Source organism: Triplophysa rosa, linkage group LG10 (genome assembly GCF_024868665.1).
Source record: "Triplophysa rosa linkage group LG10, Trosa_1v2, whole genome shotgun sequence".
In the NCBI taxonomy this organism is placed as follows: domain Eukaryota; kingdom Metazoa; phylum Chordata; class Actinopteri; order Cypriniformes; family Nemacheilidae; genus Triplophysa; species Triplophysa rosa.
Genome location: NC_079899.1, coordinates 18163910 through 18186875, shown reverse-complemented (window position 1 = coordinate 18186875; position 22966 = coordinate 18163910). Strand labels below are relative to the sequence as shown.

At 39.8% G+C, this 22966-nt stretch overlaps 1 protein-coding gene across 3 annotated transcripts in view; it reads left to right on the top strand.

Annotated features, from left to right (window-relative positions):
* The window catches only part of ltbp1 (latent transforming growth factor beta binding protein 1), a 79267-nt gene that overhangs the window by 20738 nt on the left and 35563 nt on the right, over positions 1–22966 (top strand). For 2 of the 3 annotated variants that reach the window (XM_057343611.1, XM_057343610.1), the window contains exons 5-12: positions 3567–3734; positions 9507–9710; positions 9865–10130; positions 10703–10805; positions 12717–12794; positions 18126–18248; positions 19347–19514; positions 20882–21097. In XM_057343611.1, coding sequence (XP_057199594.1) covers positions 3567–3734; positions 9507–9710; positions 9865–10130; positions 10703–10805; positions 12717–12794; positions 18126–18248; positions 19347–19514; positions 20882–21097 — 1326 coding nt within the window. The remainder of the gene's footprint in view (positions 1–3566; positions 3735–9506; positions 9711–9864; positions 10131–10702; positions 10806–12716; positions 12795–18125; positions 18249–19346; positions 19515–20881; positions 21098–22966) is intronic. The other variant, XM_057343612.1, reaches the window with a different exon arrangement.

The window sequence follows — 22966 nt, the reverse complement described above, 5'->3', positions numbered from 1 at the left end:
GTCTAACGTGAGTTATTAGCCCCATTTTCTCCGGGTAATTTTAGATAAAAGCCCGGCCGTGAGGGACCTCAAGAACCAGAGAAAAAGAGAGAGAGGGAAAATGAAATGACAGAGCTTTACAATAAACGCTCATAGCAGGAAGTGCTCTAAAAGACAGGTGAAAGGATTAGATACAGTTGTGGAGCGTGTGAATAAAGGGACGGGGGACGGCAGAACTAATGTGTGGCGTGACATCCATTATCCCGCTTCCGGCTATGCAGACAGGCAGTGTTACACAACTGTGGAGGAATGAGCGAAGACAGTGGGCGTGGCTTCAGGCCCTGGAGGTGTGTTTATTTTAAAGAGAATAAACATACAAAAAGAGGGGAATGTGGTGTCTGTATGTAGTAGCTGGGTTGAAATGTAAAGGTGTCACTGGTGGAAGGAGGTTCTGGGGGGCCTAATAGATGGGGTGGTCTTGACGCAAGGGGAGGTGGCCGTTCCATCACAACAGCCCTGACTGCTCTGTAAAATGCACCCAAAGGTTGTAATGCTAGTGCGAGATGGAACCCATTGGGTATTTGGTAACTGTTTTTACACAATGTTGTGGTCTGACATGCTGTTTCTTGTCGCTTTGAAATGCTGCCAAGCCACACTCTGACTGGATGTCTAATCATACAGCCTTTTTAAAGGGAGACAGACTTTTACATATCACATTACATCAGTCTTGTCTTAAGAGAAAAGCATCTGATGACTCGCCGTTGACCTGTTGCATGGATTTATGGATGAATACGAGGGAAGGCGCACTTCAGATCTGAACAGACAAATGTTCTAAATAAAGTGAGCTTAACCTAAGCAAAGCTCCCATTAAATGACAGCACTCTTGTAGGTGTGGGGTAAAGGTTAGTCTGTACCCATGTTAAGTAATCTTATAAAAAAACACGTGAAGTGAATAGTATGTCCTGCTTTAGGTAGCCAAGTAAACATTTGTGTGTGTGTGGTTAGACTAGTTTTTCAATGTTTTGGCACCCGGTGAGGTTTATTCCACACCAGAGACGACCTGTCAGCAGCCCGCTGTGTGTGTGTGTGGCACGTCTGGTAAATCTATTTGTCTCCTGTCATCTACTTCTCACTATGTTGCTGCATTTTCTGGGATTGGTGTGTGTTTCGCCTTCCCCATACACGCACACACACACAGTTACGGTTGTCCATCGAGATCCGATGATGACGTCCACCTTAACTATGAGGTCTTTGATGGCTAAACAGTCCTATCCTGGACCCACAAATTCTGTTGCAGGTGGGGCATATATATGTAATAGTGGTGGTAGTGGTGGTAGCGGCGGCAGCCATGGCTGTGTTTCTCCTAGCTCACTTCTGCTGTCTCCTGGTTGTCCTCTCCATCTCCTGCATACTAACCCCATCTCTACAGAGCTGTTGCCAGCTGGTACGGTCAGCAGCAACACTCTCCAAATCACTGGGTCTGTACTTACACTTCTTCAGGGCATTCTTCATCTGATCCTTATAGTGCTTCTTCGGTCCCCAAGGCTGAGCGTCGACCATGACTTTACTGGCCATATATTACTCTGCGGGGCATCCTTATCACACACACTTGCGCGCGTTGGGTTTTTAATGGTTTATGGGGACGTTCTTTAGACATAATGACTTTTATACTGTACAAACTCTATATTTTTACATTTTTATATAAACATTTTATTTGGGGGCTAAAAATATCCCGGAAATGACTGGTATTTCTACAGTAAGGCTTACCAGGACCACACTTACAGACACACACAAAGTCTTAACTAATTTACCTTCCTTGTTCATTTCATAGCAGGTGTAGGCAACTGTAGATGGTTTCAGCGGCAACAATATACCGTAAACCTCTGCAAAGAATCAATAACTGTTGAGTAGTTTTAATTTAATTTAATACAATTCATTTACATTTAAATAGTAACACAGACCAGAAGTTAACTTCGGGCAATGCTCTAAAATCGTCTATAGAGTGTATATGTGTGTTTGTGTGTGGGTGCGTGTGTGTGTGACCCTGTTTTTTTATATCCCTATGGGGACTTAAACCTTAATGCACACCAATTTATGGGGACTCATGTCACCGTGGGGACCTTAATTTTGGTCCCCACTGCCTCCATGAGCTAAACACGCTTAAACACGTACAGAATTATATATTTTTGAAAATCTAAAAATGCAAAACGTTTTCTGTGAAGGTTAGGTTTAGGCATAGGGGAAAAAACAGTTTGTACAGTATTTAAAATTATTATACTGTCCCCAAGAAGATAAAAAAACTAGATGTGTGCGCGTGTGTATGTTTGTGTCATCAATGGGTAACTGATGTCTCTGTTTTGTCTACCGGGCCATTGTTTGATCTTGGTGTTTTGTGGATTTGTGTAACATGACAGGGATGAGGGGTGCACTTTGATGGAACTTAAAAGTGAACCTGCCATGACACCAAACTATTTAACAGAGTGATAGTTTTCCCAAAATATGAACAATTCTGTCATCCTTTAGCACACTTGACTTTTATTTTGATAGTGTGTGCAGTACAGAACACACCCCTATTTACTTAAATTATATAGAATAGAATAGCCAGTACCTTCGAAATAATGACTAAATAATGGCAAAATGTTCATTTCTGGGTGATATGTTCCTTCAACAAGGTGTCATTATGCATGATAGATGAAGGATGAGTGAGAGAGGAAGCATGCAGAAAATCAGACAAGTGGACGATTAATCAAGCACAGAGAGAAAGGTCTACAGATGCCCCTGCGTGTTAACCGACTGGAAAATATTTTGTGAGCCAGTGATGCCAGGAGTTTGATAAGACTATAATATAAATGACACATAGACATTACCAGAAGATTGTAATTAAGCACAAGAGGAGAGACAACCTAGAGAAAAGCAAGAGAGGAGACATGGTCAGATTACTCTCACGTAGTTTTGTGGGTGGAATTGACATCATTAAAAGAACTCGGGGCAGGCTATTTTAGGAAATTTGTTTTCCCCGCATTTTTCAGACGGAGATGGGAAGTCAGTTTATGCTGGTAAGAGGGAGGAGATGTCAGGAAAGACAAGGAGGCTTGAAGTGAGATAGAAGAGCAGCACAGAAGTGAGATGGGAAAAGCTGGCATCAAGATTTTTTTCTCTGGAGCCACTTCATCTGAATCTAATGTGAAGAACTGGGGCTGATCCTAAAGTTGTTTGCCCCTCTCTTCTCTCTCTCTCTCTCTCTCTCCCCCCCCCTCTCTTTTTGCTCCTGTTTTTCCCTCCACCTTAACAGACTGAGATATTGAAGAAAAGTAGACGATGGACGAAAAGGGAATCAGACAGTCCCAGGGGAACACGTAGAGAAGACTAAGACAAGACAACAAGAAACACTTTTTTTCCGTCTCCAGCCTCCCTCTCTCACTCTCTCTCTCACTCACTCTCTCCTGTTACTCTCTTAAGGCTGAACTCCTGAGCTGTTCTGTCAGACACTGCTTACGAGAGTGAGGGAGAGTCGAAGTCATTCATGAAAACCATGCCATCCAGACTGATGTGTTTTTCTCTTCTGTCTCTGCTCTACTGGCCCGCAGTTGGGAACCACACCGGCCGGATCAAAGTGGTCTTCACTCCGACTATCTGCAAGATGACCTGCATTAACGGCCGCTGTCAGAACAGCTGTGAGCCGGGCAACACCACCACCATCATCAGCGAGAACGGACACGCCACCGACACGCTCACCGCCCCCAACTTCAGAGTCGGTGAGTGACATCGCCTCTCCTCTTTACTCAATGCATTGTGGGAAGACTGGGCACAAGTGTGAAATGCGATGTGTTTGTTGATGTTTTCTTTGTTTGTAGATCTTTATAGAATGTCTGATTTCTTTTTCGGCAACTCTAATTTTATAAGTGTGTGTGAGACTAGTGTTTGCTCAATACTGAATGGAGAACAGCTGGCCCTGGGCCTGTTACATCATGTCCAGCTTCAGACAGGTCTATAATTATAGCTGGTGTTTGGATGTGTTTCTAGTCGCAGTTCGGGGGAGTTTTCACTTTCCTGGCAGATATTGCGGAAAAGTTTAAGATACTTTAGACTGCGTCTGAAAAGCCTACATAACTGGACACAGGTTCTGCTTGTGAAGGCTCAGGATGAATCGAGAGCATGTTCAACATCTTCTGATCATTTCAGCCTCTTCTATAGAGTCCTGGCACAATTTTTGTAGTGTGTTTATTTGTAAGAAGTCTAAGAAGCAGAATGGGTTTCTTAGACAAGCTTTTAGTTTTTAATCTATTTAAAAGGGACAGTTTACCCCAAAATAAAAATTATGTCATTATTTACTCACCTTCGAGTTGTTCCAAATCTGTATACATTTCTTTGTTCTGATGAACACAGAGACAGATATTTGGAAGAATGCTTATACCAAACAGTTCTTGGCCACCATTGACTACCATAGTAGGAAAAATTACAATGGTAGTCAAAAGTGCCCCAGAACTGTTTTCTTTCCTACATTCTTCAAAATATCTTCTTTTGTGTTCAACAGAACAAAGACATTTATAAAGCATTTACCAAACATTTCTTGGCCACCATTGACTACCATAGTAGGAAAAATTGAAGACAGAATTGAGCTGTCCCTATAAGTCAAATGCTTAGCTAAGTGCTAATGGTTACATAGTTTGGTACGTGCACTTGGGGTCTTCAGCAAAGGGCTGTTTTGACCAATACTGTACATTAGTGTGCCAAAATTGACATTGTAATAAAAATACATACTTTACCCAAAAATATCAATTCTGTCATCATTTATTCACCCTCAAGACGTTCAAAACCTGTATATGACTTTTTCTTCCGTGGAACACAAAAGAAAATATTTTGAGAAATGTCTTTGTGGTTTTGTGTCTGTACAGTGGAAGTCAATGGAGGCCAAGCTGTTTGGTTATCAGTGTTCTTCAAAATATCTTCTGTGTTATGCAGAAAAAGTCATACAGGTTGGCATGACATGAGGATGAGTAAATGATGAAAGAATTTAAATTATTGGGTGAACTGTCCCTTTAAGATCTATGGCATATTAGTTTTACAGTATGTATTGATTTCATTAACCAAGAAGTTTCTCTTGTATGGGTGTCTGCTAGTGAAATGTTGGTATTGTGACAACCCTAGTGGTTACATAATGCCTACTTTCAAATCAAATTACACTGCGGACACAAGGGGAGCATTCAGCTTGGTCTGGCACACAGAAGATTGTTTTCATCAGTGGGTTTTGTAATCTGTTCACAGCAGCTACAGATATTCCATATAAGAGGGTCAGGAAAGCTCAGAGGAGTAAGCGTTCTGACAGACACTCCTGCGGACGGCCAGAATAAGAGATGTATTTTAAACAGAGGTTGTGCTTGGTGCGAAGATCTCGTTCTCTCTTGCTCGCTCACTCCATCCAGCTATTTGTCTGAATGAGGTGAACGTCTGGAGCGGGTGAGGCCTTATAAGGAACGTTGAACGGTGTCTCAGCTCTGATCCAGACACAGCTGGGAGAGATTGCTGGCTGAGCTCCAGCAACATAGAGACTGGAGACACACACACATGCACGTACACACACTCATTAGGGCTGGATCGATACCAAAGGTTTGGCTTCGTAATGATATAAACCTCTGGTGCCCCGATATTGATGGTGAATTGATACTTTAGGCAGCAAATAAACAGCCTCGGGCGACTAATCGATAGATCAATAGAGTGTCTTATAAAATTACTTAAGAATCACCACAGTGTAAATCAATATTTAGCTGAATGGTCCTTTAATATAATTACATTGTGGATGTAATGTATTGCAGTAATGCGTAAGGTACTGATCTGAGGACAGAACTCATCAGTCCTTTGTCACACTTTATCTCTACTCTAACTGGCTCAAAATAATTGTCAGAGCACATAAATTCTATTCATACTTTCTTATATCTTAATTTTCCAGGTCATCCATGCTGAACAAAAAAAGTTTACCACACACATGGTTTACACAAGGGAACAAATGGGATAGTTCAGACAAAAATGAAAATTTGGTTATCATTTACTCATTGACAAGTTGTTCCAGATCTTTAAATTTCTTTGTTCTGCTGAACACAATGAAAGATATTTAGCTGAATGTTTGTAACCAAAGAGTTCTGGGGCACCATTGACTACCATAGTAGGGAAAAACTACCCCAAAACTGTTTGGTTTCCCACATTCTTCAAAATATCATTTTTTTTTGTGTGTTCAACAGAACAAAGAAATGCACATACAGGTCTGGAAAAACTTGAGGGTGACTAAAGACAGAATTAGCATTTATGGGTGATACTATGGGTGAACTATCTCTTTTATGTTCCTTCAGCATTAACGTTCCATCAGAATTGACGAGCGTGATTAGAAAAAATGGATCTTATTAATTTTTAGATATTTGTCTTAGAACTCACATATGCATATCTTATATTTTTATATAAGATGTGCACGCCTGTGACACATTATGCCACTTTGTTAACATTAGGGCTGTCACGATATCCAATTTTCTCTACACAATTATTTCGCCCCCCCCCCCCCGAATCTTGATAACGGTACTATCTCAGTATTTATCAAAATGTCTATAAAAAGAAATAAATGATGCCATCGGTGAAATTTATTTTTTATTTTGTGTTTTTTCTGTTACTTGGTCAATGAATCACACTTAAAATAAAAGTGTATGAAGGCAGAGAGAGAGAGAGAGAGAGAGAGAGAGAGAGAGAGAGAGTTTGTAACCACTGTAACTGTTTTTAATGGGTGCTGAATAGTGTAGAATTAACATGATTTCGATAATTGTGGGTTTTTTAATATCCCGATTATTGTCACATTAACGACATATAAAATTAACAAGTGGGAGTTGTGGATGGTCAGAACATTGTTTGAGTTGGTTAACACATATAAAATAATTATTAAATCTCAGGTGATCATTTGAACATAATATATGATTTTGATGAACAAAAAACACCTGAATATCATTTTGAGGTTGGCATAGGCTTACCAATGAATGTACTACTGAATGTCCAACATATTTATTGACATTTAAAGTATTTTACACTGAGAGATTTCACCCAGTTGTGCTCTCCTAATGTTTATTCCACATGAGATATTCAACATAGATTGGCCAACCAACCACAGTCTCCCCTGCTCAAGACTTCTGTCAGCCTTTCTGGGAGTCACTTTGTTTGCTTGGGTGTCTGCGTACTATTCTATAGTTATAACACTTTTGACAATTGAAAATCCTCTCATCAGCACATCAAATGTGTGTGCCTCATATATAGTTTATTCACCCAATAAACTATGTAAGAGCTGTCATGTATGTGTGAGTGAAAGTTAATGATCTGCATCTGGGGTTTGGGTGGCATGCTGCTCTTCTGCTAAACAGCTTTTAACCACATTTCATTTGTTTACTATCATCTGCACGTTTCTTCTTCTCCAGCTTTTACTTGAGGAGAGAGTATCTGTATGATATAATGTTGATACATGAGCGTGCCAGGCTGTTGCCTGAGGTTCACTGTAAGCACTATACTGTAGTCCTAGATTTCCCACTAGATTTGGAACAGAGGGAGTATGGAACTGTGTGTTTTGTATAAATTATGGTTTTGTCAGAGTGTAAATATTTATATAAATACATAAATGTGCATTACGAGAGATTGTATCTGAGAAAATGTACTGTTATTCTACGCATTATTGTGTATATGTGTGTGGAGGGGGTTACTTAGCTATACTCGTCCTCATGTTGAGGACATCTGGAGACATTCTCAAATGGAAAATATATTAGATAAAGATTATTCATAAAGGTTAATGGTTAAAGGAAAAGTTCATCTCAAAATCAAAATTGTGTTTTTTTATGTTTTATGCGTGGAAGTGCTCTAGTGAACGCGCACCATAGACTGACAAGACAGAGGAGAATGTATCGATTAAAGTCGTTATTTTGGTTTGTTTTTCGCACATAAAGTATTCTTGTTGCTTCAAAAATCAATTGAGCCACTATGAGCGGATGGACCAATTTAATGATGTCTTTAGTGCTTTTCTGGACCTATAACCATGATGTCTATGAGGAGGCCTGGAAGTCTCTCGGATGTCACCTAAATATCTTTATTTGTGTTCCGAAGACGCCGGGAGGTCTTAAAACATGTTGAATGTCATGTGGGTGAGTACAGAATAACACAATTTTGATTTTGAGATGAACTTTTCCTTTAAAAGTCTGTTACGTCTTGGTTTAGATGCTGTGTGTCTGACCACATTAAGCACATGTGGTTTGGAGGAAATGACATCATGTTGTGGCGAGTGGGTGTGGTGCTCATGACAGCCATGATGTTTTAACAAGCATTTAGCCTGATGAGTTCATGACGGCTAATTATATTTTGTGGCTTCAGTTTGGGAACGTCATAAACGAATATCTGTGAATAGCAGGGAAATGAGGTTCAGAATGAATTTAATGTAAAAAAAATGTCCCACGCAAACATATCACCATAAAATGTCAACCCCCAGACATTTATTCACCTCAGCTGTGCAGTTACATCATTCATCATTTTCTAATATTAATACTTCACCAGTAAATGCGAGTGTAATTTTGAACTTTGTGAAATATACCGTAAGCAAAAAAGGAAGTGGAAGATGATCCGACCGTCACCATAATTACATGTTATAGTGGAAATGTGTCACTCTGAACTGTCTTTACATGCCACCTCAAAGTTCCTAGATAGATTTCCTCTGAAGCGTTTAAGCTTACACACACAAACCAGCCCAATTTATTCACTCTTTCAGTTTCACATTTATTAATTAATTCAAACATATACAGCCGTGGCAAAAATTAAGAGACCATTCCAAATATTCATGTGATCAGCATTTCTAGATGTATTGTGGACTTTCCAGTCCAGTGTCTGTTGAATTTCAACAAAATCAAGCTTTAGGAGTGACATAAAGTCATCCAACAGCAACGTGAAAGACCGACAGCTTGACAAAACACATGAAAACTATGATAAAAAATCAAGGTTATCACATAAAAAATAATGTAGATTTCTATGTATAAATATTACTGTTGTACTGCTTAAAAGTGAATATGAACTTGTTTTCTTTGCCGTATTTGAGGTCTGAAAAAATACAGAGCATCTTCTCTGTTATTCTGACCTGTTTCTCCAGTTTTCATTTTCCTGCAATTAAATGCAAATAGAAACAATATTTTTATTTGAAATCTTTGAGAAATATTGTTAATAGTTCACAGAATGAAACAAAAATGACAATTTTACCTAAACACATACCTATAAATAGTAAATTCAAAAACTGAAAATAATTTTTAAATGGTCTTTAAATGGTTTCTGCGGCTTTGTATATCTTGTGATACGGCACAGAAGCTGGGAATTACTAAACGGATGCAGAGTTTGTTTATCCAGCTGTGTGTGTTTGAGTGTGTTTGTAATAAATGTTATGCTTCTCTAAACAGGAAGTTGAATTAAAATTCCAGTTTCATTCAGTGTCTGACACATTTAGTCTGTGTGTGTGTGTGTGTGTGTTTTAGTTGTTTGCCATTTGCCCTGCATGAACGGAGGAAAATGCAGCGCTCGGGACAAGTGCCAGTGCCCACCCAACTTTACCGGAAAATTCTGCCAAATGTCGAATCCAAATGGTCATCATGGGCAACAGACGGTGGCAAACGGACAGAAGACACATGTGCACTCAACACACACTCTTCCCCTGACCTATGGCACTGGACAAAACCAAGGTAACATTCCTAACATTCCTTCCATTAGTGTTTCTGCAGAAATTTTGATAGGAATTTGCTTGTTAATTAACACATCAATTGGCTCTGAAACGGTTTCTTTGTTTGTGGAGATTTGCTGGTATTAAAGCACCGCTTTTTTTTCCACTTAAAAAAGGTTTGGTGAATGTCCACGTGAAACATCCCCCAGAGGCCTCAGTTCAGATCCACCAGGTGTCTCCTGTGGACAGTAACGGTCAGGTGAAGAACTCGCAGTCCAGCCACTCCTTCACCTACCACATCTCAGAGTCCAGCAGCAGTCAGAGCATCCAACACGGACACAGCGGAGTCATTTATCCTAACCAACAAACATACCTCCAATACCAGCCAGTGACATCTAAGAGCCAGCTGGGACGCTGCTTCCAGGAGACCACCGGGATGCAGGTCAGAGAGATGATGATTCTGTTGGAAAAAAGAACCGAAGGTCAAACACAAAAGAAACTCGAAAGTTTTAAGTCTTAAGTCCTGCCTCCTGCGTCAAAGAACATCCATTTGTCTTCTCTTCCCGTAGTTGTTCATCTATCAAGTTTTTATTATCAGGTTCACCTCAATCGAAGTGTTGCGTGTTTACTCTCTCTAATCGTAAAGTGCTTTGGCTGTGTTTGCGCCCGTTCAGACTTAATTTGTGACTTTGTCTTGTCTTGTCTGAAGAGAGGAAGCTGTTATCAGGCCGCTGAGATCTTGCCTTTCAGTAATGGTACTGTCGGCAATTGTTTGCATTGTGTATCATTGCTGTCTCTCAGAGTGCCGCTGGGTTCGCGGCTGGTAGGGCAGATTAGATTCAGCCAGGGAAAACCAATCAGCGCGTCGATCAGAGAGAATTGGGAATAAGAGTTGTGCGTGAGCAAAATTATGTACGTGAAGTGTGTGGGTCTCATTCATTTGCAGATGAGTATCTCTCTATCTTTTCAGCAACTCGTTTGATTTGGATTTGATTGTGTTTTATTTCATTATAGTGTGGGAAAGCTCTGCCTGGACTCTCTAAACAGGACGCCTGCTGTGGGACATTGGGCACATCATGGGGATTCCACAAATGCCAGAAATGCCCCAAAAAAACATGTAAGATTGTGTAAGATATCTGTCTCACTCTCACACAATCGTCTCTCTCATTCCCACACATAAACATCTATCACACAGATATCACTCTCTCACACAAACATCCGTTACGAAGGCATCTGTCTTACTCTCACACAAGCGTCTCTCTCACAATATCTGTCTCACTGTCACACTCAAACATCTCTCATACAGATATATTTCTCTCTCACACTCAAACATCTCTCATAGATGTCTGTCTCACTCTCACACGCAAGAATATGTCTCATTCTCACAAACATTTCTCACACAGATTTTTATCTTACTCTTAAACACAAGCGCCTCTCTCACATACTGTATATCTGTCTCACACAAAAACATGTCTCTCACAGATGTCTCACCCTCTTAGAAGCTTACATCTCTTACAGTACATGGTAACAACTAAAATATGTTCATTGAAAGACAGTGATAGTTTGATGTAAAGCAAGCAGTACATTTTTCGGCAATTGAGCAGAGGATTCCACAACAGTACGGTCCAAAAAGAACGGGAAAGCATGATTCATCTGAGGCCCAGCCCTGATTCTCACTAACTCTGAAAAGTAACAGTTGGAGGTTCTGTTAAAAACCATTTGAGAGACTATGAGTCAACTGGCACATGGTCCTAATAGAGAAAGAGAGAGAGCGCGAGAGAGAGAGAGTAGAAGAGGATGGATTCCACAGAGAAAAGGAAAGAACATAATAAGTGGGTAGACAAAAAACTTTGAAGTATTTGGTTACACATGCTGTGAACTTACTGACTTGCTGACTCACCTGGCACACACTCCAGCTTAAGTAATGACCTGCTTCCACACGCGCACACATGTGCGCACATACACATTTACTCATACGGTTGTGTTTCTTCCATGCTTAGTCACTGTTCTAACGTCAGTTTCTCTAAAACCCTCCAGAAAATAATCCATGAGATCCCACTTCACTGTACAGTATATGAGAACATATTTTTGAAATTCTCTGGCCATATATGGGTGTCCTTGCATTCTGTGCATTCCCAGACATATTGCTGATCTAAACTTTATGGATGTCACCAAAATAAACATTCACAAATCAAAAACAAGTTTCAAATATTTAAGGATTGTTGTTTCAGTCTTCAAATGCCAATTCAAATGTTATTGCTTCATTCGAAGGATAGTTCACCTAAAAATGAAAATTAATTCATCATTTATTTACAGTTATGAGATTTCATATATGCGTGACCTTCTTTGTTCTTCAGAACAACAACAACAACAAAAAAGATATTTGGAAGAATGTTGGTAACCAAACAACATTGGCCCCCATTGACTTCAATTGTATTGACACAAAACAACAGCTAAAATATGTGTCACTTTAATGTGGAAGTTGACTTGATTTGAGAGGCACAACAAGCTTCAGTGTATATACGTGAGAGGTGTGAAGTTGATGTCGAGTTTACGACTGTCTCAGAGGTCTGTTAGCAACAGCTGAAGGCAGATACTTGCTATGGCATCAGTTGGCATCTAATAGAAATAGGACCCAGGCGGTGCAGCATGGCAGAACCTGAACGCAAGTGTTGAGCTGTGATGTAAATAAGTCCAGGGTTCAGCCTCATTTATTTCTATAGCCGGCTTAAAATATGATGTGCCAATGTTGTTATGTTCTCTTCCAAATTAGTGTCACACTCTTTTCCTTTTCCTCTCTGCTCTATTTATAATGTCTTTACGAAGATATATACAGTCTGTTTGTGTTGTGTATTTTCAATCCCAGGATCTCCCCCGAGACAAACCTAAAAACAGTTACACAGTTATGTAGAGTTATTTTTCCTTTATTGTTTTCTAAGTAAACCAAAGGTCTTGTTACGTTTACTGAGGTTTAACTAAATGTACTGTCAATTGTTGTTCTTGTCTCTCTCTTTCTCTCTCTCTGAAGCAATTCCTCTGCAGAGGCCAACCACCATGATTGAATGTCCTCCGGGCTATAAGAGGGTGAATGCCACTCGGTGTGTCGGTAAGAATCATGGCCGGTTCCTTGTGATATATTGTATATATGTGTTCACCGTGAGCTGTTTTGTTCCTGCATTCAGCCCGTGTACCTGTATGCGTGCCGTGCCACATTTGTGCATTGATTGTCTATTTTTGCTCTCGTTGAAAAGGAGAGCAAAAGAGAGCCCTTTTATTTTCTCATCCTAAAGAAATGGGCCATAAAGAATGATTTTCCATCAATCAGCCAACACAGAAAAAAGCGAGAGAGATTGAAAAATAGTGGGAGGCTCAAAGCGGGGTGTAAATGATTAGACAGATGGGTGTGTGCACCTGTATGTCAATGACACATATATAATTCAGGTCACCCCCCACGTGCCTCTGCGTTTGACTGCTCAGACACGAAAAGCCGTAAAGCATGCAAAAAGCGATCAATCTAAGTTTGTTTTGTTTAGATGTCCTGTTTGGGGCGGGGAAGAGTATATATCAGAGTAAAATTACCTCATGTTATGTAAATATGTATACTGTACACACATCCACACTCACATGCCCTACTATAACTTTAGAATCAGTTACTGAAACTGTTTTATGATCTTAAAAATATTTTCATCTTAAGGCATACAGGATGTGTCAGTAAAAAATTTGAAAAAAAAACATATACATTCATTTTAATTATTAATACTTATATTTAGAGATTTATACGGAAGAGTATTAGGGCCAAGCAATAAAAAAATATATAAAACCGTTTTGAGATTAAAGTCATTATAATGCGAAATTAAACCCGCAGTTTTTCGGGGAAAAAAGTCTAAATTAAATGTTGAGAATAAACTCAATAAATTTCGAGAATAAAGTCGTTGTCTTTCGAGAAAAAATTCGTTAAATTTCGAGAAAAAAAACTCGAAATAAAATGTCGACAATAAACTCACTATACTTTGAGAATAAAGTCGTTGTGTTTCGAGAAAAAACTTGTTAAATTTCGAGAAAAAACTCTTTGGGAATAAAGTCGTGTTAAAAACGTGTTAAATTCATCTAAAGAGACCCAGCCGCTGATAGTATTTCTTTGTTACTGAAGGAAAGCCTAAAGTATAGCTTGACTAAGTGATACAACTCTGCTATGTCCTCATTCAGTACTACGCAATGAACATGACCCTGATGTAGGATATACGTTTATTCTCGATATTTTATTTCAACTTTTTTCTCTAAATTTAACGAGATTTTTCTCGAAACACAACGACTTTATTCTCAAAGTATAGTGAGTTTATTGTCGACATTTTATTTCGAGTTTTTTTTTCTCGAAATTTAACGAGTTTTTTCTCGAAACACAACAACTTTATTCTCGAAATTTATTGAGTTTATTCTCAACATTTAATTTCGACTTTTTCCCCGAAAAACTGCGGGTTTAATTTCGTATTATAATGACTTTAATCTCAAAACGATTTTATATATTTTTTTATTGCTTGGCCCTAATACTCTTCCGTAGATTTATCTTTCTAAACTTTCTAAGCTTTTGCCATGTCACACTATAGGACACATGCACGGTTTATTTGTCAACTACCCATATGAATGTAAAAAATGTGCCAACATGTTTAATTGCAAAACAAATATATTCATGTTGATTAAAAATGTTAGTGAAGAAAACCAGCCAATAAGAGTCTGGATAACAATTGAAACTTCCCCAGTATCTTTTAAAAACCTTCTTAGGCTGATACTGTACCTCAAGAAGCTGGTTGATAAAATGCACATTTCTGCAAAGTCTAGGCAAAGGGTGACTACTTTAAAGAAGCTAAAATATAACATATTTTATATTATATTAAATATTATACATAGACTTTTACCCTCTATTTGTCTTGCTTACATCTGTATTTCTCTCTCCCTCCACACACCCCCAGATGCCAAATACATATGCCATTAGCAGCCACCACTAGTTCCCTAGGCTGCCAAACCCAGAGCTGAACCACAGCTAAAAGTGAAGCAGGCCATGTTGGGGGAAGTGCCCAGCGTGTGGTCTGGCTGCTGGGTTGGTAGTTTGGAGTCTAGTGTAACTTGTCTTGCCCAGATCTGCCACTCTGGAACACTGAGACATACTCAAGTGCATTAAAGCAAGACAAAAACACATAAATAAAACATAACTTTAAGTAGTATGCACTTGAATTGATTTACAAGTGCCAAATTAGTTTTCATAAATTAAGCCAGTATTGTGTTATTGTAGAGTTTACGATCAGAAATGCTGAAATAAAAAAATGTTTCAAAAGTTTGTTCTTCTGGGAGAAATGACACTGGTCTTTGATCTTATACACCTATGAGAACGAATGCCGTATCACTCCAGTGTTTTCTAATTTGTCTTGCAGCCAAAAGTGTCTTAAATAACTATTTTTTTAGTGTTAAACATTTTACATGGAAAAAGTGTGCCTGACTGTAATTTTTTTGCTGCATTTGCCCAGCAGACATCGATATACATATTCATGAGTTTCCATGTTTTACAATGTCTTTAAAATGGAGCCTAAAACAAATTGTATTTAATCTCAGCAAGTGCTGTTTTCAAAGACTTTAGTTTGCAACACAAAAACACTTTTTAGAGAATTAACATTTGGAGTGTAATGTAATCCAAATCTGAACATAATCTCTCCGGCTAACCACGTCTGAGGCTCAAAACATTGATGCTTCTTGCGTCACGCTAAAGTTTTAAGTGTGTTAGCAAAGAAGTTTCCTGTGGTTTGGCGTTAGAAACTCTTCCTGGTATCAGTAATTCAGATTTGATTTATGGGCAATGATAGATCTTCTGCTCATGTTTTCCTTAGTGGGAGGTTCTATTGGTTATAAATAGCCTTATCTTCTTTTGTCACCCAACTTTAATCTTAGACACTTTTGTTCTCTGCCATTAAACACATAAAAATAAAAATGAAGCAGAGAAAGGGAAGAGGGCCTGTCTGTAAATGAAGAAATACACAAAAATAAAGGTGCTTCACAATGTCACAGAAGAACCTTTCTTCTCTAAATGGTTCTCTAAAGATCCTTTAACATCCAAAAAAACTCTTTGTTCTTTGTGGTGAAAAATGTTCTTCAGGTTACAAAAAGGTGAGAAAGAGATGGTTCTTTAAAGAACGTTTGACTGAATGGTTATTTGTGGAACCTAAAATGGTTCTTCTGTGGCATTGCTGTGAAGAATCCTATTAAGCACCTTTATATAGTGTATAGATACAGTATCTCACAGAAGTGAGTACACCCCTCACATTTTTGTAAATATTTTATTATTTCTTTTCATGTGACAACACTGAAGAAATGACACTTTGCTACAATGTAAAGTAGTGAGTGTACAGCTTGTATAACGTGTAAATTTGCTGTCCCCTCAAAATAACTCAACACACAGCCATTAATGTCTAAACCGCTGGCAACAAAAGTGAGTACACCCCTAAGTGAAAATGTCCAAATTGGGCCCAATTAGCCATTTTCCCTCCCCGGTGTCATGTGATTCTTTAGTGTTACCAGGTCTCAGGTGTGAATGGGGAGCAGGTGTGTTAAATTTGGTGTTATCGCTCTCACTCTCTCATACTGGTCACTGGAAGTTCAACATGGCACCTCATGGCAAAGACCTCTCTGAGGATCTGAAAAAAAGAATTGTTGCTCTACATAAAGATGGTCTAGGCTATAAGAAGATTGCCAAGACCCTGAAACTGAGCTGCAGCACGGTGGCCAAGACCATACAGCGGGTTTAACAGGACAGGTTCCACTCAGAACAGGCCTCGCCTGGTCGACCAAAGAAGTTGAGTGCACATGCTCAGCGTCATATCCAGAGGTTGTCTTTGGGAAATACACGTATGAGTGCTGCCAGCATTGCTGCAGAGGTTGAAGGGGTGGGGGGTCAGCCTGTCAGTGCTCAGACCATACGCCGCACACTGCATCAAACTGGTCTGCATGGCTGTCGTCCCAGAAGGAAGCCTCTTCTAAAGATGATGCACAAGAAAGCCCGCAAACAGTTTGCTGAAGACAAGCAGACTAAGGACATGGATTACTGGAACCATGTCCTGTGGTCTGATGAGACCAAGATAAACTTATTTGGTTCAGATGGTGTCAAGCGTGTGTGGCGGCAACCAGTTGAGGAGTACAAAGACAAGTGTGTCTTGCCTACAGTCAAGCATGGTGGTGGGAGTGTCATGGTCTGGGGCTGCATGAGTGCTGCCGGCACTGAGGAGCTACAGTTAAATGAGGGAACCATGAATGCCAACATGGACTGTGACATACTGAACCAGAGCATGATCCCCTCCCTTCGGAGACTGGGCCGCAGGGCAGTATTCCAACATGATAACGACCCCAAAAGAAGCTGAGGGTAAAGGTGATGGACTGGCCAAGCATGTCTCCAGACCTAAACCCTATTGAGCATCTGTGGGGCATCCTCAAACGGAAGGTGGAGGAGCGCAAGGTCTCTAACATCCACCAGCTCCATGATGTCATCATGGAGGAGTGGAGGAGGACTCCAGTGGCAACCTGTGAAGCTCTGGAGAACTCCATGCCCAAGAGGGTTAAGGCAGTGCTGGGAAATATTGGTGGCCACACAAAATATTGAAACTTTGGGCCCAATTTGGACATTTTCACTTAGGGGTGTACTCACTTTTGTTGCCAGCGGTTTAGACATTAATGGCTGTGTGTTGAGTTATTTTGAGGGGACAGCAAATTTACACGTTATACAAGCTGTACACTCACTACTTTACATTGTAGCAAAGTGTCATTTCTTCAGTGTTGTCACATGAAAAGATATAATAAAATATTTACAAAAATGTGAGATACTGTTAATATGATGTAATTTGTGGGTGGAAACATAATAATATAATAATCTTACATTTACGCATTTGGCAGATGCTTTTATCCAAAGCGACTTACATTGCATAATGCTATACATTTGTTTCTGAGTATGTGCATATATAAAACAATTTTATTTCCAGAGGATAATTTACTGTAAAAGTAAATTTACTGTGTTTATTTGTACGCGTTGTCTACCTTGTGTTAGTTTGCATTAAAGAATTATGTAAATCAGCTAATGCCACATATTAGGTAGTGAAGTTTATTTCTTCCATTATGATGTCAAAGCTTTGATCGACAGCTCCCGCGGGCTGTTTGGATGCTTGTGAGAATGTGTATACCCTCTCTCCATCACTGCATTACTTACATCATGAAAACATTAGCATTGCATTAGGAAATGTGTTAGATCTATGTCCAACTGGCAGCACAAGCTCTTATTCCATAACTGACTAAGAATGACAAATGCACACACCCTTGCACTCAGTGGCCTTTAAACAAATATGTGTAAAATGTGTGTGTGTGTGTGTACTCTCAATTGAGCTGTTCAATGTGTTACTGTCCTCAGATGTTGATGAATGTCAGATCCCGGGTGTTTGTCCCAATGGACAATGCATCAACAACATGGGCAGCTATAAGTGTTTCTGCAACCCCGGCTTCATGCCTGACACCACCCTCTCCACCTGCATCCGTAAGTCTCATCTCCCTTCTCCGGTTCCCCCTTTTTCTCCACTTAAATCCATTGTAACCCGGAAGGCTGATTCCTCTGGCACATTCCTGCTTTCTCCATGCCTACCTGCTTAAAGACATCTTTAATTATTTTAAATAGATCAATTTCAGCTAATCACTTCATCTTGTACCGATGAGTAGGCTAATGGTGAGAAATGCCCATTAGCAGAGCTAGCAGCATGACCTAACATGGCATCTAACGCTAACCATGGCTGCCAAGTCATTGGAAGGTTCTCTGCCGTTCAGGCACGAAGAAGCATGAAAATGTTCTGGCGGCAATCAGCTGTGCACAAAAAAACTTTCTTCATGATTTTATGAGGTTACCTGAGTGTGCTGTCTGTGTTAGTGTGATAAATATAGACGTTGAACCTTTCTCGGCAGAGCTTGCCAAATGACACCTTCAGAACATGGTGTTTTATTCAGGATCAGAGAGTTCTAGGTTTGTTTGTTCATGAGAGGTGTGTTTAACACTATTTAGCAGGCCTAAAAGCTCTTTAGAAGAATGTAATTTTGATGTCAAATGATTTTAAAGAAATGTTTGAAATCAAGTTCATTCTCACATATTAACGCTTGTATAACATATTTCGCAAACTTTCTGGTTTCCTAATGTCTGTGCACTTGGTCGGCTGTATGTCTTTTCCAAAAACCTCTTTAAACAACCGTTTCGCTTTTCCTGTCTTGTGTAATGTGGTTATACAGGAAATGGGCTCTATGCATGCGTGACTTCCGCGTTTCATGTTCAGAACCCTTGCCAGTTTCCGGTTGGGGAGAAGTAAAACAGTGAGAAATGGAAAAATCTGCTAAATGTAACTATTTTCTCATTTTTCCATTTCTCTCTGCTTTAAGTCTCCCCAACCGGAAACAGCCGAGGGTTCTGTACGTGAAACGCGGAAGTCACGCATGCATATAGCCCATTGTTCTCGTATGGCGTTTAAGTAGTGCAAAAGGTGAAGGGAATCTCTTTCTTGTCTTTTTTCTCTGTTTGTCTCTCCTCCATGTTTGTGTATACACCGTGCACACTCCTCTCCTTCCTCCCTTCTTCCGTCTCCATGGTAACCAGCCGAAACACCTGCTCTTCACGAGGAGAAGGGTGCTTGCTTCCGATTGGTCAGTTCAGGAAAGCAGTGCTTGCACCCCGTGTCCACTCAGCTGAGTAAACAGTTGTGCTGTTGTAGTGTGGGCAAAGCTTGGGGCCCTCGCTGTGACCGTTGCCCCCTACCTGGGACAGGTAAGCCGCCTGAGACACGCCCCCTGTTGGCCTCACCTGGTATCTCTTTACCAGATCTACTGGCCACTGCCTTTCTATCCTACAATACACTCCATTGGGGTTTGCATTTGTGTTCCACAGCTCTGCTACGTAGATGCTTTTACACGCAATTCACTCGTGCTGTAATTGTTTTATTTTCATGACCTCTTTCCTGACCTTTAAATTATATTTTGCTTCCTGTCTGAGGCCTGCTGTCACTATTTGAAGTGTATTGGTTCTTTAGAGTACTGGTAGGTAACGAATGAGCTCATTTAAACCTTATACTTTACATTTTAGTGCATTCTTAATATTGTTTGCACACTTTTGTTTTTGAATGACTTTGATTCCTTTGAATTACTTTGTTCAATAAAAATTGCTTAATTTACTGAAAGGCAGGGTAAGATTAGGGATTCTTCACTTTGATTTTTATATTTTTAACATCTGGCACCTCCTTATCCAGCGGAACACACAAAAAGAGCCTTAGGGCCAGATTTACTAACGGCTCGCGGCAGCGCAAACGCCTCTTTCAGCGTAAAAAAAAACTACTGTCGGTATTTACTAAAGACACGCAGTGAAAACCAGTGCTGAAAAGCATATGCATTTGTAGGAGTAGCGCTTTATGGGAGGAGGGTGTTTAAAGGACCATTGTGTAACGGCACCTAGCGATGAGGTTGCGAATTGCAACCAACCACTCAAACCACCCCTCCCTTTCGAAGCACTATGGAGGCTAAGAGAGGATTAAGATGTTGTCACGTTTTTGCTTCTTTGCCGAAGGAGATAACATATTTACGAAACACTCTCTGTAGAGCAGTTTGTCCATTCAGGGCTACTGTAGAAACAACATGGTGAATTCCATGCAAGGGGACCCACAGTGTATGTAGATAGAAATAGTTCATTCTAAGGTAATAAAAACATAACGCTTCATTATGTAAGGTCTTTATACACCTCTGAAGACATAGTTATGTATATTACTGTATATTGCATTTCTGTCAATAGATCCTCCAAAAAATTAAACACTGGTCCTTTAATTAAATGAATCGGGCACAATGCGTTTTACAAAGGTTTGTGCTCATCATTGTACTGGTATTTGCGGCTTTATTTAATGCTTAAAAAAGCATTTCTTAAAACATGCGCTAATTTGAGCTGCCCTTGGTAGATTGTGTTGGTCGTTATAGGAATGAGTTTGTGAGGTTTTATTGTATTATTTGTAATTAGAAAATAAAATTTCATTCTATATGATGAAATATTTAAAGCATGTTAAACATTTTAGAATAATAGTTCTTTGTTTGACCTTAGTGAATGGATAGATATTATTGCTGTTGTTTGATGAAAGTTTTTCTTTTTTGTAGCTGCATTTAAAGAGATTTGTCCTGGAGGAATGGGTTACCATGTGACCACACCATACATTTACAAGCCCAAGCCACCTGGTGGACACGGCCAGACAGATGGTCAGGGGCAAGGCAATCCTGCTATCAGACACCAGGCACCTGTAGACCCTCCTGTGCCCTTCCCTACACTGCAGCAGCCCATAGAGGCTCTCAGCATTACAGAGAGACAGCTACCTGGTGAGTCACATGTGCTATTACAGATATTATGATCACCCGGGACATTATTTAGAAAAGCTGGTACAGATACCAACAAAAACTTCTAAATGAATGAAATCATTTTCTTTAATGTTGAACTGTATGCAATTTTATATTTTAGTTTTGGGAACTGTACACATTTTAAACCAATTGCAAAAAACATCATACATGAAAAACAGGTGTTAAGGACACTGGCCAGGTGTGGGATTGTAACGCAAATATTTTGTGACTCTTCAAGGAGACACACAATGGCTATACAAGTTCACCCAAAATCCACTCTTTCCTGTTTTTTTTCTCCTTCTCTGTGTAAATGTCATCACAAGCACGCTTGGCACCGGGCAGTGGAATGTGGCTTGGCATTGGTGTAGAGCAGAATGAGATGTCCAGAATGTAGCCAAGACTCTGTGTTCCTATAGAAAGTGAACAGACAGGACAGATCTCTCTGTACTGGAGAGAGTCATTAGACTCGCTGCCATTGATTCCACCTTGCAAAGGCAAAGTCAAAACCGATGAAGGATTCCAAAAGATCAGCGCATCGCATTATATTTTCTCCTTTCAGCACGCTCTCACAATATAAACTGCACAGATTTTATGGCCTCTCTGCAAATGCAAGCCTGTAAAAGCATTGCGCTGTGGAGGTGGGCCAGGATCCCGGAGAAAAGGATTTGTCCTTGGTCTTTTATTAAGTTTTTCTCCTGTTGCTAGGAGACCGTACCACTGTTTCAAAGTGGCTCTGAAACTGAAGTTGGTCTACTGAAGTTCACCTTGTGATAATGAACAGATTTCAATTCAATTGAATTGAATTGAATTGAATTGGAAGAACTTGGCTTAGACAAAATTAGACAAAATGTTGCTTTGGATAAAAGCATCTGCCAAATGAACAAATGTACAATAGTTTATGTGTAGTGGTTTAGATTTAAGGTTTATCAGTAATTAAAGTTTTCTTTTTGTTTGACATCCAGGATTGTTGTAAGAATGCAGGCTGCCATGTTAATGTGTTTTAAGAGACAGAACGATGTAAAACCTGCATGACTTATTGATTGAAAAGATTAAAAAGCATCATCAAACATTTCAAAAGATAAACCAATAAGAAAAACTCTCTAAAGAATGGATTAGGGAAGATCTTGCCATGTGATCAAGTCTTTGAAGAGTCTCTAATGGCTCAGTTTAGGATAAGTGTGGTTTCTGGATGAGATAACGGGCTCATTTTAGTGTTTATGGTGTATGTGTAGATCAAAGCACATTTCATTTCATCCTCCAAAAACACTCCCACCAGAACCTTAACCATCAAGAGTGTTTGTGTGTGTGCGTGTGTGTGTGTGCGTGCATGTGTAAAAATGTGTGAGTGTGTGTGTGTGTGTGCGTGCATGCGTGCGTGTAAAATTGTGTGAGTATGTGTGTGTGTTCATGTTTGTATATCCCGGTGGGGACCTAAACCTGAATGCACACCAACACATGGGGACTCGTGTCACTGTGGGGACCAAAATTGAGGTCCCCAGGGGCAAAAAAGCTAATAAATTGTACAGAACAATATATTTTTTAATCTAAAAATGCAAAAAGTTTTCTATGCTCTTTAGGTTTAGGGGTAGGGTTAGCGGTAGGGGATAGAATATACAGTCTGTACAGTATAAAAAACATTATGCCTATGGACTGTCCCCACGGAGATAGTAAACCAGACGTGTGTGTGTGTATATCCCGGTGGGGACCTAAACCTGAATGCACACCAACACATGGGGACTCGTGTCACCGTGGGGACCAAAATTGAGGTCCTCATGGGCAAAAAAGCTAATAAATTGTACAGAACAATATTTTTTACAAATCTAAAAATGCAAAAAGTGTTCTATGATCTTT